We start from the raw sequence: 18,441 nt of genomic DNA on the forward strand, positions 1-18,441 counted from the left end.
GACAGAACAAATAGATCTGGGATCAGGCTAGTTAATGACCATAGGAGTTGACAAGACAACACAAACAGACCTGGGACCAGGCTAGTTAACGACCATAGGAGTTGACAAGACAACACAAACAGATCTGGGACCAGGCTAGGTAATGACCATAGGAGTTGACAAGACAACACAAACAGATCTGGGACCAGGCTAGCTAATGACCATAGGAGTTGACAAGACAACACAAATAGATCTGGGATCAGGCTAGTTAATGACCATAGGAGTTGACAAGACAACACAAACAGATCTGGGACCAGGCTAGGTAATGACCATAGGAGTAGCCAGGACAACACAAAAAGATCTGGGACCAGGCTAGGTAATGACCATAGGAGTTGACAAGACAACACAAACAGATCTGGGACCAGGCTAGTTAATGACCATAGGAGTTGACAAGACAACACAAACAGATCTGGGACCAGGCTAGGTAATGACCATAGGAGTTGACAAGACAACACAAACAGATCTGGGACCAGGCTAGGTAATGACCATAGGAGTTGACAAGACAACACAAACAGATCTGGGACCAGGCTAGGTAATGACCATAGGAGTTGACAAGACAACACAAACAGATCTGGGACCAGGCTAGGTAATGACCATAGGAGTTGACAAGACAACACAAACAGATCTGGGACCAGGCTAGTTAATGACCATAGGAGTTGACAAGATAACACAAACAGATCTGGGACCAGGCTAGCTAATGACCATAGGAGTTGACAAGACAACACAAACAGATCTGGGACCAGGCTAGGTAATGACCATAGGAGTTGACAAGACAACACAAACAGATCTGGGACCAGGCTAGGTAATGACCATAGGAGTTGACAAGACAACACAAACAGATCTGGGACCAGGCTAGGTAATGACCATAGGAGTTGACAAGACAACACAAACAGATCTGGGACCAGGCTAGCTAATGACCATAGGAGTTGACAAGACAACACAAACAGATCTGGGACCAGGCTAGCTAATGACCATAGGAGTTGACAAGACAACACAAACAGATCTGGGACCAGGCTAGCTAATGACCATAGGAGTTGACAAGACAACACAAACAGATCTGGGACCAGGCTAGCTAATGACCATAGGAGTTGACAAGACAACACAAACAGATCTGGGACCAGGCTAGCTAATGACCATAGGAGTTGACAAGACAACACAAACAGATCTGGGACCAGGCTAGCTAATGACCATAGGAGTTGACAAGACAACACAAACAGATCTGGGACCAGGCTAGTTAATGACCATAGGAGTTGACAAGACAACACAAACAGATCTGGGACCAGGCTAGTTAATGACCATAGGAGTTGACAAGACAACACAAACAGATCTGGGACCAGGCTAGTTAATGACCATAGGAGTTGACAAGACAACACAAACAGATCTGGGACCAGGCTAGTTAATGACCATAGGAGTTGACAAGACAACACAAACAGATCTGGGACCAGGCTAGTTAATGACCATACTGTCTTTATCCCCATACAGACACCATACTGTCTTTATCCCCATACAGGCACCATACTGTCTTTATCCCCATACAGACACCATACTGTCTTTATCCCCATACAGACACCATACTGTCTTTACCCCCCATACAGACACCATACTGTCTTATCCCCATACAGACACCATACTGTCTTTACCCCCATACAGGCACCATACTGTCTTTATCCCCATACAGGCACCATACTGTCTTTATCCCATACAGGCACCATACTGTCTTTATCCCATACAGACACCATACTGTCTTTATCCCCATACAGGCACCATACTGTCTTTATCCCCATACAGACACCATACTGTCTTTATCCCCATACAGGCACCATACTGTCTTTATCCCCATACAGGCACCATACTGTCTTTATCCCCATACAGGCACCATACTGTCTTTATCCCCATACAGGCACCATACTGTCTTTATCCCCATACAGGCACCATACTGTCTTTATCCCCATACAGGCACCATACTGTCTTTTATCCCCATACAGGCACCATACTGTCTTTATCCCCATACAGGCACCATACTGTCTTTATCCCCATACAGGCACCATACTGTCTTTATCCCCATACAGGCACCATACTGTCTTTATCCCCATACAGGCACCCATACTGTCTTATCCCCATACAGACACCATACTGTCTTTATCCCCATACAGGCACCATACTGTCTTTATCCCCATACAGACACCATACTGTCTTTATCCCCATACAGGCACCATACTGTCTTTATCCCCATACAGGCACCATACTGTCTTTATCCCCATACAGGCCACCATACTGTCTTTATCCCCATACAGGCACCATACTGTCTTTATCCCCATACAGACACCATACTGTCTTTATCCCCATACAGGCACCATACTGTCTTTATCCCCATACAGGCACCATACTGTCTTTATCCCCATACAGGCACCATACTGTCTTTATCCCCATACAGACACCATACTGTCTTTATCCCCATACAGGCACCATACTGTCTTTATCCCCATACAAGGCACCATACTGTCTTTATCCCCATAAGACCACCCATTACTGTCTTTATCCCCATACAGGCACCATACTGTCTTTATCCCCATACAGTGCACCATACTGTCTTTATCCCCATACAGGCACCATACTGTCTTTATCCCCATACAGACACCATACTGTCTTTATCCCATACAGGCACCATACTGTCTTTATCCCATACAGACACCATACTGTCTTTATCCCCATACAGGCACCATACTGTCTTTATCCCCATACAGACACCATACTGTCTTTATCCCCATACAGGCACCATACTGTCTTTATCCCCATACAGGCACCATACTGTCTTTATCCCCATACAGGCACCATACTGTCTTTATCCCCATACAGGCACCATACTGTCTTTATCGCCCATACAGACACCATACTGTCTTTATCCCATACAGGCACCATACTGTCTTTATCCCCATACAGGCACCATACTGTCTTTATCCCCATACAGACACCATACTGTCTTTATCCCCATACAGGCACCATACTGTCTTTATCCCCATACAGACACCATACTGTCTTTATCCCCATACAGGCACCATACTGTCTTTATCCCCATACAGACACCATACTGTCTTTATCCCCATACAGGCACCATACTGTCTTTATTCCCCATACAGGCACCATACTGTCTTTATCCCCATACAGGCACCATACTGTCTTTATCCCCATTACAGGCACCATACTGTCTTTATCCCCATACAGGCACCATACTGTCTTTATCCCCATACAGGCACCATACTGTCTTTATCCCCATACAGGCACCATACTGTCTTTATCCCATACAGGCACCATACTGTCTTTATCCCCATACAGGCACCATACTGTCTTTATCCCCATACAGACACCATACTGTCTTTATCCCCATACAGGCACCATACTGTCTTTATCCCCATACAGACACCATACTGTCTTTATCCCCTACAGGCACCATACTGTCTTTATCCCCATACAGGGCACCATACTGTCTTTATCCCCATACAGGCACCATACTGTCTTTATCCCCCATACCAGGCACCATACTGTCTTTATCCCCCCATACAGACACCATACTGTCTTTATGCCCCATACAGCACCATACTGTCTTTATCCCCATACAGGCACCATACTGTCTTATCCCCATACAGGCACCATACTGTCTTTATCCCATACAGGCCACCATACTGTCTTATCCCCATACAGGCACCATACTGTCTTTATCCCGCATAAATGCAGCCATACTGGCCTTTATCCCCATACAGGCCACCATACTGTCTTTATCCCCATACAGACACCATACTGTCTTTATCCCCATACAGCACCATACTGTCTTTATCCCCATACAGACACCATACTGTCTTTATCCCATACAGCACCATACTGTCTTTATCCCCATACAGGCACCATACTGTCTTTATCCCCATACAGGCACCATACTGTCTTTATCCCCATACAGGCACCATACTGTCTTTATCCCCCATACAGGCACCATACTGTTCTTTATCCCCATACAGGCACCATACTGTCTTTATCCCCATACAGGCACCATACTGTCTTTATCCCCATACAGGCACCATACTGTCTTTATCCCCATACAGGCACCATACTGTCTTTATCCCCATACAGGCACCATACTGTCTTTATCCCCATACAGGCACCATACTGTCTTTATCCCCATACAGGCACCATACTGTCTTTATCCCCATACAGGCACCATACTGTCTTTATCCCCATACAGGACACCATACTGTCTTTATCCCCATACAGACACCATACTGTCTTTATCCCCATACAGGCACCATACTGTCTTTATCCCCATACAGACACCATACTGTCTTTATCCCCATACAGGCACCATACTGTCTTTATCCCCATACAGGCACCATACTGTCTTTATCCCCATACAGGCACCATACTGTCTTTATCCCCATACAGGCACCATACTGTCTTTATCCCCATACAGGCACCATACTGTCTTATCCCCATACAGCACCATACTGTCTTATCCCCATACAGGCACCATACTGTCTTTATCCCCATACAGGCACCATACTGTCTTTATCCCCATACAGACACCATACTGTCTTTATCCCCATACAGGCACCATACTGTCTTTATCCCCATACAGACACCATACTGTCTTTATCCCCATACAGGCACCATACTGTCTTTATCCCCATACAGGCACCATACTGTCTTTATCCCCATACAGGCACCATACTGTCTTTATCCCCATACAGGCACCATACTGTCTTTATCCCCATACAGGCACCATACTGTCTTTATCCCCATACAGGCACCATACTGTCTTTATCCCCATACAGGCACCATACTGTCTTTATCCCCATACAGGCACCATACTGTCTTATCCCCATACAGGCACCATACTGTCTTTATCCCCATACAGACACCATACTGTCTTTATCCCCATACAGGCACCATACTGTCTTTATCCCCATACAGGCACCATACTGTCTTTATCCCCATACAGACACCATACTGTCTTTATCCCCATACAGGCACCATACTGTCTTTATCCCCATAACAGGCACCATACTGTCTTTATCCCCATACAGGCACCATACTGTCTTTATCCCCATACAGGCCACCATTACTGTCTTTATCCCCATACAGACACCATACTGTCTTTTATCCCCATACAGACACCATACTGTCTTATCCCCATACAGACACCATACTGTCTTTATCCCCATACAGGCACCATACTGTCTTTATCCCCATACAGACACCATACTGTCTTTATCCCCATACAGACACCATTACTGTCTTTATCCCCATACAGGCACCATACTGTCTTTATCCCCATTACAGGCACCATACTGTCTTTATCCCCATACAGGCACATACTGGTCTTTATCCCCATACAGGCACCATACTGTCTTTATCCCCATACAGGCACCATACTGTCTTTATCCCCATACAGGCACCATACTGTCTTTATCCCCATACAGCACCATACTGTCTTTATCCCCATACAGGCACCATACTGTCTTTATCCCCATACAGGCACCATACTGTCTTTATCCCATACAGGCACCATACTGTCTTTATCCCCATAACAGGCACCATACTGTCTTTATCCCCATACAGGCACCATACTGTCTTATCCCCATACAGGCACCATACTGGTCTTTATCCCATACAGACACCATACTGTCTTTATCCCCATACAGACCACCATACTGTCTTTATCCCCATACAGGCACCCATACTGTCTTTATCCCCATACAGGCACCATACTGTCTTTATCCCCATACAGGCACCATACTGTCTTTATCCCCATACAGGCACCATACTGTCTTTATCCCCATTACAGGCCACCATACTGTCTTATCCCCATACAGGCACCATACTGGTCTTTATCCCCATACAGGCACCATACTGTCTTTATCCCCATACAGGCACCATACTGTCTTTATCCCCATACAGGCACCATACTGTCTTTATCCCATACAGGCACCATACTGTCTTATCCCCATACAGGCACCATACTGTCTTTATCCCCATACAGACACCATACTGTCTTTATCCCCATACAGGCACCATACTGTCTTTATCCCCATACAGGCACCATACTGTTTCCCCATACAGCACCATACTGTCTTTATCCCCATACAGGCACCATACTGTCTTTATCCCCATACAGGCACCATACTGTCTTTATCCCATACAGGCACCATACTGTCTTTATCCCCATACAGGCACCATACTGTCTTTATCCCCTACAGGACACCATACTGTCTTTATCCCCATACAGACACCATACTGTCTTTATCCCCATACAGACACCATACTGTCTTTATCCCCATACAGACACCATACTGTCTTTATCCCCATACAGGCACCATACTGTCTTTATCCCCATACAGGCACCATACTGTCTTTATCCCCATACAGGCACCATACTGTCTTTATCCCCATACAGGCACCATACTGTCTTTATCCCCATACAGGCACCATACTGTCTTTATCCCCATACAGGCACCATACTGTCTTTATCCCCATACAGGCACCATACTGTCTTTATCCCCATACAGGCACCATACTGTCTTTATCCCCATACAGGCACCATACTGTCTTTATCCCCATACAGACACCATACTGTCTTTATCCCCATACAGACACCATACTGTCTTTATCCCCATACAGACACCATACTGTCTTTATCCCCATACAGACACCATACTGTCTTTATCCCCATACAGACACCATACTGTCTTTATCCCCATACAGACACCATACTGTCTTTATCCCCATACAGACACCATACTGTCTTTATCCCCATACAGGCACCATACTGTCTTTATCCCCATACAGGCACCATACTGTCTTTATCCCCATACAGACACCATACTGTCTTTATCCCCATACAGACACCATACTGTCTTTATCCCCATACAGGCACCATACTGTCTTTATCCCCATACAGGCACCATACTGTCTTTATCCCCATACAGGCACCATACTGTCTTTATCCCCATACAGGCACCATACTGTCTTTATCCCCATACAGGCACCATACTGTCTTTATCCCCATACAGGCACCATACTGTCTTTATCCCCATACAGACACCATACTGTCTTCATCCTGTATCTCTGTGTCCCCATACAGACACCATACTGTCTTTATCCTGTATCTCTGTGTCCCCATACAGACACCATACTGTCTTTATCCCCATACAGGCACCATACTGTCTTTATCCCCATACAGGCACCATACTGTCTTTATCCCCATACAGACACCATACTGTCTTTATCCCCATACAGACACCATACTGTCTTTATCCCCATACAGACACCATACTGTCTTTATCCCCATACAGGCACCATACTGTCTTTATCCCCATACAGGCACCATACTGTCTTTATCCCCATACAGGCACCATACTGTCTTTATCCCCATACAGGCACCATACTGTCTTTATCCCCATACAGACACCATACTGTCTTTATCCCCATACAGGCACCATACTGTCTTTATCCCCATACAGGCACCATACTGTCTTTATCCCCATACAGGCACCATACTGTCTTTATCCCCATACAGACACCATACTGTCTTTATCCCCATACAGGCACCATACTGTCTTTATCCCCATACAGACACCATACTGTCTTTATCCCCATACAGACACCATACTGTCTTTATCCCCATACAGACACCATACTGTCTTTATCCCCATACAGGCACCATACTGTCTTTATCCCCATACAGACACCATACTGTCTTTATCCCCATACAGGCACCATACTGTCTTTATCCCCATACAGACACCATACTGTCTTTATCCCCATACAGACACCATACTGTCTTTATCCCCATACAGACACCATACTGTCTTTATCCCCATACAGGCACCATACTGTCTTTATCCCCATACAGGCACCATACTGTCTTTATCCCCATACAGGCACCATACTGTCTTTATCCCCATACAGGCACCATACTGTCTTTATCCCCATACAGGCACCATACTGTCTTTATCCCCATACAGGCACCATACTGTCTTTATCCCCATACAGGCACCATACTGTCTTTATCCCCATACAGGCACCATACTGTCTTTATCCCCATACAGGCACCATACTGTCTTTATCCCCATACAGACACCATACTGTCTTTATCCCCATACAGACACCATACTGTCTTTATCCCCATACAGGCACCATACTGTCTTTATCCCCATACAGACACCATACTGTCTTTATCCCCATACAGGCACCATACTGTCTTTATCCCCATACAGACACCATACTGTCTTTATCCCCATACAGGCACCATACTGTCTTTATCCCCATACAGGCACCATACTGTCTTTATCCCCATACAGACACCATACTGTCTTTATCCCCATACAGACACCATACTGTCTTTATCCCCATACAGGCACCATACTGTCTTTATCCCCATACAGGCACCATACTGTCTTTATCCCCATACAGGCACCATACTGTCTTTATCCCCATACAGGCACCATACTGTCTTTATCCCCATACAGGCACCATACTGTCTTTATCCCCATACAGGCACCATACTGTCTTTATCCCCATACAGACACCATACTGTCTTTATCCCCATACAGGCACCATACTGTCTTTATCCCCATACAGGCACCATACTGTCTTTATCCCCATACAGGCACCATACTGTCTTTATCCCCATACAGGCACCATACTGTCTTTATCCCCATACAGGCACCATACTGTCTTTATCCCCATACAGGCACCATACTGTCTTTATCCCCATACAGGCACCATACTGTCTTTATCCCCATACAGACACCATACTGTCTTTATCCCCATACAGGCACCATACTGTCTTTATCCCCATACAGGCACCATACTGTCTTTATCCCCATACAGGCACCATACTGTCTTTATCCCCATACAGGCACCATACTGTCTTTATCCCCATACAGGCACCATACTGTCTTTATCCCCATACAGACACCATACTGTCTTTATCCCCATACAGGCACCATACTGTCTTTATCCCCATACAGGCACCATACTGTCTTTATCCCCATACAGGCACCATACTGTCTTTATCCCCATACAGACACCATACTGTCTTTATCCCCATACAGGCACCATACTGTCTTTATCCCCATACAGACACCATACTGTCTTTATCCCCATACAGGCACCATACTGTCTTTATCCCCATACAGACACCATACTGTCTTTATCCCCATACAGACACCATACTGTCTTTATCCCCATACAGACACCATACTGTCTTTATCCCCATACAGACACCATACTGTCTTTATCCCCATACAGACACCATACTGTCTTTATCCCCATACAGACACCATACTGTCTTTATCCCCATACAGACACCATACTGTCTTTATCCCCATACAGGCACCATACTGTCTTTATCCCCATACAGACACCATACTGTCTTTATCCCCATACAGACACCATACTGTCTTTATCCCCATACAGGCACCATACTGTCTTTATCCCCATACAGGCACCATACTGTCTTTATCCCCATACAGGCACCATACTGTCTTTATCCCCATACAGGCACCATACTGTCTTTATCCCCATACAGACACCATACTGTCTTTATCCTGTATCTCTGTGCCCCATACAGACACCATACTGTCTTTATCCTGTCTCTGTGTCCCCATACAGACACCATACTGTCTTTATCCCCATACAGGCACCATACTGTCTTTATCCCCATACAGGCACCATACTGTCTTTATCCCCATACAGACACCATACTGTCTTTATCCCCATACAGGCACCATACTGTCTTTATCCCCATACAGACACCATACTGTCTTTATCCCCATACAGACACCATACTGTCTTTATCCCCATACAGACACCATACTGTCTTTATCCCCATACAGACACCATACTGTCTTTATCCCCATACAGGCACCATACTGTCTTTATCCCCATACAGGCACCATACTGTCTTTATCCCCATACAGACACCATACTGTCTTTATCCCCATACAGGCACCATACTGTCTTTATCCCCATACAGGCACCATACTGTCTTTATCCCCATACAGACACCATACTGTCTTTATCCCCATACAGACACCATACTGTCTTTATCCCCATACAGACACCATACTGTCTTTATCCCCATACAGACACCATACTGTCTTTATCCCCATACAGACACCATACTGTCTTTATCCCCATACAGACACCATACTGTCTTTATCCCCATACAGGCACCATACTGTCTTTATCCCCATACAGACACCATACTGTCTTTATCCCCATACAGACACCATACTGTCTTTATCCCCATACAGGCACCATACTGTCTTTATCCCCATACAGACACCATACTGTCTTTATCCCCATACAGGCACCATACTGTCTTTATCCCCATACAGGCACCATACTGTCTTTATCCCCATACAGACACCATACTGTCTTTATCCCCATACAGACACCATACTGTCTTTATCCCCATACAGACACCATACTGTCTTTATCCCCATACAGGCACCATACTGTCTTTATCCCCATACAGACACCATACTGTCTTTATCCTGTATCTCTTTATCCCCATACAGGCACCATACTGTCTTTATCCCCATACAGACACCATACTGTCTTTATCCCCATACAGACACCATACTGTCTTTATCCCCATACAGACACCATACTGTCTTTATCCCCATACAGGCACCATACTGTCTTTATCCCCATACAGGCACCATACTGTCTTTATCCCCATACAGGCACCATACTGTCTTTATCCCCATACAGGCACCATACTGTCTTTATCCCCATACAGACACCATACTGTCTTTATCCCCATACAGGCACCATACTGTCTTTATCCCCATACAGGCACCATACTGTCTTTATCCCCATACAGGCACCATACTGTCTTTATCCCCATACAGACACCATACTGTCTTTATCCCCATACAGGCACCATACTGTCTTTATCCCCATACAGACACCATACTGTCTTTATCCCCATACAGACACCATACTGTCTTTATCCCCATACAGACACCATACTGTCTTTATCCCCATACAGGCACCATACTGTCTTTATCCCCATACAGACACCATACTGTCTTTATCCCCATACAGACACCATACTGTCTTTATCCCCATACAGACACCATACTGTCTTTATCCCCATACAGGCACCATACTGTCTTTATCCCCATACAGGCACCATACTGTCTTTATCCCCATACAGGCATCATACTGTCTTTATCCCCATACAGGCACCATACTGTCTTTATCCCCATACAGGCACCATACTGTCTTTATCCCCATACAGGCACCATACTGTCTTTATCCCCATACAGACACCATACTGTCTTTATCCCCATACAGGCACCATACTGTCTTTATCCCCATACAGGCACCATACTGTCTTTATCCCCATACAGGCACCATACTGTCTTTATCCCCATACAGGCACCATACTGTCTTTATCCCCATACAGACACCATACTGTCTTTATCCCCATACAGACACCATACTGTCTTTATCCCCATACAGACACCATACTGTCTTTATCCCCATACAGACACCATACTGTCTTTATCCCCATACAGGCACCATACTGGTCTTTATCCCATACAGGCACCATACTGTCTTTATCCCCATACGACACCATACTGTCTTTATCCCCATACAGGCACCATACTGTCTTTATCCCCATACAGGCACCATACTGTCTTTATCCCCATCAGACACCATACTGTCTTATATCCCCATACAGACACCACACTGTCTTTATCCCCATACAGACACCATACTGTCTTTATCCCCATACAGGCACATACTGTCTTTATCCCCATACAGACACCATACTGTCTTTATCCCATAAAGACACCATACTGTCTTTATCCCCATACAGGCACCATACTGTCCTTTATCCCCATACAGACACCATACTGTCTTTATCCCCATACAGACACCATACCTGTCTTTATCCCCATACGGCACCATACTGTCTTTATCCCCATACAGGACACCATACTGTCTTTATCCCCATACAGGCACCATACTGTCTTTATCCCCATACAGGCACCATACTGTCTTTATCCCCATACAGACACCATACTGTCTTTATCCCCATACAGACACCATACTGTCTTTATCCCCATACAGACACCATACTGTCTTTCATCCCCATACAGGCACCATACTGTCTTTATCCCCATACAGACACCATACTGTCGTTATCCTGTATCTCTTTAGCCCCATACAGGCAACCATACTGTCTTTATCCCCATACAGACACCATACTGTCTTATTCCCATACAGACACCATACTGTCCTTATCCCATACAGACACCATACTGTCTTTATCCCCATAACAGGCACCATACTGTCTTATCCCCATACAGGCACCATACTGTCTTTATCCCCATACAGGCACCATACTGTCTTTATCCCCATACAGACACCATACTGTCTTTATCCCCATACAGGCACCATACTGTCTTATCCCCATACAGGCACCATACTGTCTTTATCCCCATACAGGCACCATACTGTCTTATATATCCCATACAGACACCATACTGTCGTTAATCCCCATACATACACATCTGGCTTAATCCCCATACAGGCCCATACTGTCTTTATCCCCATACAGGCACCATACTGTCTTTATCCCCATACAGACACCAGACTGTCTTTATCCCCCATACAGACCCATACTGTCTTTATCCCCATACAGGCACCATACTGTCTTTATCCCATACAGGCCCATACTGTCTTTATCCCCATACAGGCACCATACTGTCTTTATATCCCATACAGACACCATACTGTCTTTATCCCCATACAGACACCATACTGTCTTTATCCCCATACAGACACCATACGGTCTTTATCCCCATACAGACAACCATACTGTCTTTATCCCCATACAGGCACCATACGGTCTTTATCCCCATAACAGGCACCATACTGTCTTTATCCCCATACAGACACCATACTGTCTTTATCCCCATACAGACACCATACTGTCCTTTATCACCATACAGGCACCATACTGTCTTATCCCCATACAGGAACACCATACTGTCCTTTATCCCATCCCCATACAGGCACCATACTGTCTTTATCCCCATACAGACAACCATACTGTCTTTATCCCCATACAGACACCATACTGTCTTTATCCCCATACAGGCACCATACTGTCTTTATCCCCATACAGGCACCATACTGTCTTTATCCCCATACAGACACCATACTGTCTTTATCCCCATACAGACACCATACTGTCTTTATCCCCATACAGACACCATACTGTCTTTATCCCCATACAGACACCATACTGTCTTTATCCTGTATCTCTGTGTTCCCCATACAGACACCATACTGTCTTTATCCTGTATCTCTGTGTTCCCCATACAGACAACCATACTGTCTTTATCCTGTATCTCTGTGTTCCCCATACAGGCACCATACTGTCTTTATCCTGTATCTCTGTGTTCCCCATACAGACACCATACTGTCTTTAATCCTGTATCTCCTGTGTTCCCATACAGACACCATAACTGTCTTATTATCCTGTCTATATCTGGTGTTCCCCATACAGGCCACCATACTGTCTTTATCCTGTATCTCTGTGTTCCCCATACAGACACCATACTGTCTTTATCCGGTATCTCTTGTGTTCCCCATACAGGCACCATACTGTCTTTATCCTGTATCTCTGTGTTCCCCATACAGACACCATACTGTCTATCCGTATCTCTGTGTTCCCATACAGACACCAGACTGTCGTTATCCTGTATCTCTGTGTTCCCTACAGACACCATACTGTCTTTATCCTGTTCTCTGGTGTTCCATACAGACACCATACTGTCTTTATCCTGTATCTCTGTGTTCCCCATACAGACACCATACTGTCTTTATCCTGTATTCTGTGTCCCCATAGACACAGACACCATACTGTCTTTATCCTGTATCTCTGTGTCCCCATACAGACACCATACTGTCTTTATCCTGTATCTCTGTGTTCCCCATACAAACACCATACTGTCTTTATCCTGTATCTCTGTGTTCCCCATACAGACACCATACTGTCTTTATCCTGTATCTCTGTGTTCCCCATACAGACACCATACTGTCTTTATCCTGTATCTCTGTGTCCCCATACAGACACCATACTGTCTTTATCCTGTATCTCTGTGTTTCCCCATACAGACACCATACTGTCTTTATCCTGTATCTCTGTGTCCCCATACAGACACCATACTGTCTTTATCCTGTATCTCTGTGTTCCCATACAGACACCATACTGTCTTTATCCTGTATCTCTGTGTTCCCCATACAGACACCATACTGTCTTTATCCTGTATCTCTGTGTCCCCATACAGGCACCATACTGTCTTTATCCTGTAGCTCTGTGTTCCCCATACAGACACCATACTGTCTTTATCCTGTATCTCTGTGTTCCCATACAGACACCATACTGTCTTTATCCTGTATCTCTGTGTTCCCCATACAGACACCATACTGTCTTTATCCTGTATCTCTGTGTTCCCCATACAGACACCATACTGTCTTTATCCTGTATCTCTGTGTTCCCCATACAGACACCATACTGTCTTTATCCTGTATCTCTGTGTTCCCCATACAGACACCAATACTGTCTTTATCCTGTATCTCTGTGTTCCCCATACAGACACCATACTGTCTTTATCCTGTATCTCTGTGTTCCCCATACAGACACCATACTGTCTTTATCCTGTATCTCTGTGTTCCCCATACAGACACCATACTGTCTTTATCCTGTATCTCTGTGTTCCCCATACAGACACCATACTGTCTTTATCCTGTATCTCTGTGTTCCCCATACAGACACCATACTGTCTTTATCCCCATACAGACACCATACTGTCTTTATCCTGTATCTCTGTGTTCCCCATACAGACACCATACTGTCTTTATCCTGTATCTCTGTGTTCCCCATACAGACCACCATACTGTCTTTATCCTGTATCTCTGTGTTCCCCATACAGACACCATACTGTCTTTATCCCCATACAGACACCATACTGTCTTTATCCTGTATCTCTGTGTTCCCCATACAGACACCATACTGTCTTTATCCTGTATCTCTGTGTTCCCCATACAGACACCATACTGTCTTTATCCTGTATCTCTGTGTTCCCCATACAGACACCATACTGTCTTTATCCTGTATCTCTGTGTTCCCATACAGACACCATACTGTCTTTATCCTGTATCTCTGTGTTCCCCATACAGACACCATACTGTCTTTATCCTGTATCTCTGTGTTCCCATACAGACACCATACTGTCTTTATCCTGTATCTCTGTGTTCCCCCATACAGACACCATACTGTCTTTATCCTGTATCTTTGTGTCCCCATACAGACACCATACTGTCTTATCCCCATACAGACACCATACTGTCTTTATCCCCATACAGACACCATACTGTCTTTATCCTGTATCTCTGTGTTTCCATACAGACACCATACTGTCTTTATCCTGTATCTCTGTGTTTCCATACAGACACCATGCTGTCTTTAATCTCTGTGTCTGTGTTTCACATGCAGGGCTCCTCAGAGAAACAGATTTAACGGAAGCGGCCCAAGGAGGATGTCCTGCATGGGTGTTGATTCTTCCATGTGCTCAAGAACGGACTGGCAAATGGGCAATTCTGGCAAATGCCAGATGGACCGATTCATCTTTAGCCCAGTGGGCCTGTCTAAATGGTATTATTTTTTTAGCAAAATAATAATAATTTGCCTAGTAAAGAGGGTCTTAAAGAAAAACATGGGCAGGTGTGTTCGAAATGCCTGGGCCGGTTTCTGGTCCCAGTTTGCCCCTGCATGTAATTGTATTGTCCATTGTGCTTATTGTTGCCAGTATCTTTTTATTGCCCTGTCTATGTGAAGATGTTCATAGGAGATTATTAAAAGCACATGAACTTGCAATTTAAATGTATATTTGAATAAATTCAGCCAAAACAACCTTTCCATTAACTTACAAAATCAACGTCTGTTTGTTTTTCCAGTAATTACAGTAGAGTATGTATCGATACACTTTGCTTTCCAATTTCTAAATGTTCATTTGTGAATAATAAACGGTATATAATTAGGGACAGATCAAAATGTACCTCTCCACAGTTAAATATTTTCACGACCCTCCCCCCTCATAGAATTAACTCAATATAATGTTTACGACCACAATAACAAGAACTGTAGCGACCCTGTTTTTATCAACGTGGATATTGACTTTGCCACTTCAGTCTGCTTTTCTGGCACAGTTGATGCCACGCAGGGCTTTGGGCCAGAAGGTTGAGGGTTCACCGACCACCACCGACGAGCTCACTCTCCCTGCCTGTTTCATCACATTACGATCAGAGACGGAGGCAGACCATGATCAGCTAGGGGGAAATCAGATTTTCAACATTTTGATGCCATATTTATATAAAATATATTCAACGAATCTTCCACCGACAGGTTTAATAACCAATGAACAAAGCAAACCACCTTCTGGCACTTCAATATCACGGTTTGTGTTGTGAACAAACAGAACATACACCCCTCCCTACCTTGTAGACTTACCCAGTATTGAAGGCTTGGCTTGACAATCTCCTAGTGTCATTAAACTTTATAGTGTTTTGGAACAATGTCTCTTTTCATTCATCATTTGGCCACTGCACAGTTTGGATTGATTGATTTTATTTGTCTGTAAAATACATATATATACATAATTTTTTTAAGTGACTGGGATTGCACAATAAAGTCTGGGACTTATTTCCATTGTGGTCCCTATTTATTTTAACATAAATACATATACAATTACATACATAGAGACAGAAACATTCTCAACCTCCAGATGAGTATGAGGGGAAATACAATTCTGACCAGCTTGTTTGGCCTTGTTCTCTAGATGTTTGGGGCTGCTGGGGGACCATGATGTTCAGCATAATCAGACACTAGACTAGATGTTTGGGGCTGCTGGGGGACCATGATGTGCAGCATAATCAGACACTAGACTAGATGTTTGGGGCTGCTGGGGGACCATGATGTGCAGCATAATCAGACACTAGACTAGATGTTTGGGGCTGCTGGGGGACCATGATGTGCAGCATAATCAGACACTAGACTAGATGTTTGGGGCTGCTGGGGGGAACCATGGTGTGCAGCATAATCAGACACTAGACTAGATGTTTGGGGCTGCTGGGGGACCATGATGTGCAGCATAATCAGACACTAGACTAGATGTTTGGGGCTGCTGGGGGGAACCATGGTGTGCAGCATAATCAGACACTAGACTAGATGTTTGGGGCTGCTGGGGGACCATGATGTGCAGCATAATCAGACACTAGACTAGATGTTTGGGGCTGCTGGGGGACCATGATGTGCAGCATAATCAGACACTAGACTAGATGTTTGGGGCTGCTGGGGAACCATGATGTTCAGCATAATCAGACACTAGACTAGATGTTTGGGGCTGCTGGGGGACCATGATGTGCAGCATAATCAGACACTAGACTAGATGTTTGGGGCTGCTGGGGGGAACCATGATGTGCAGCATAATCAGACACTAGACTAGTTGTTTGGGGCTGCTGGGGAACCATGATGTGCAGCATAATCAGACACCAGACTAGATGTTTGGGGCTGCTGGGGGACCATGATGTGCAGCATAATCAGACACTAGACTAGATGTTTGGGGCTGCTGGGGGACCATGATGTGCAGCATAATCAGACACTAGACTAGATGTTTGGGGCTGCTGGGGGACCATGATGTGCAGCATAATCAGACACTAGTCTAGTGGTTTGGGGCTGCTGGAGGACCATGATGTGCAGCATAATCAGACACTAGACTAGATGTTTGGGGCTGCTGGGGGACCATGATGTGCAGCATAATCAGACACTAGACTAGATGTTTGGGGCTGCTGGGGGACCATGATGTGCAGCATAATCAGACACTAGACTAGATGTTTGGGGCTGCTGGGGGACCATGATGTGCAGCATAATCAGACACTAGACTAGATGTTTGGGGCTGCTGGGGGGAACCATGGTGTGCAGCATAATCAGACACTAGACTAGATGTTTGGGGCTGCTGGGGGACCATGATGTGCAGCATAATCAGACACTAGACTAGATGTTTGGGGCTGCTGGGGGACCATGATGTGCAGCATAATCAGACACTAGACTAGATGTTTGGGGCTGCTGGGGGACCATGATGTGCAGCATAATCAGACACTAGACTAGATGTTTGGGGCTGCTGGGAGACCATGATGTGCAGCATAATCAGACACTAGACTAGATGTTTGGGGCTGCTGGGGGGAACCATGGTGTGCAGCATAATCAGACACTAGACTAGATGTTTGGGGCTGCTGGGGAACCATGATGTGCAGCATAATCAG

The 18,441-nt window shown here is 45.0% G+C and overlaps 1 protein-coding gene across 7 annotated transcripts in view; it reads left to right on the forward strand.

The window, feature by feature from the left end:
• LOC109881923 (M1-specific T cell receptor beta chain) overlaps window positions 1–16,822 on the forward strand; it is a 36,722-nt gene extending 19,900 nt beyond the window's left edge. For all 7 annotated transcript variants that reach the window (XR_004202638.1, XR_004202637.1, XR_004202641.1 and 4 more), the window contains one exon: window positions 15,617–16,822. Coding sequence is in view for 1 of the 7 variants with exons in the window: in XM_031787664.1 (XP_031643524.1) it covers window positions 15,617–15,640 (24 nt within the window). In the remaining 6 variants the exon portion in view is untranslated. The remainder of the gene's footprint in view (window positions 1–15,616) is intronic.
• Window positions 16,823–18,441: the final 1,619 nt, after the last annotated feature.

Source organism: Oncorhynchus kisutch, linkage group LG14 (genome assembly GCF_002021735.2).
Source record: "Oncorhynchus kisutch isolate 150728-3 linkage group LG14, Okis_V2, whole genome shotgun sequence".
In the NCBI taxonomy this organism is placed as follows: domain Eukaryota; kingdom Metazoa; phylum Chordata; class Actinopteri; order Salmoniformes; family Salmonidae; genus Oncorhynchus; species Oncorhynchus kisutch.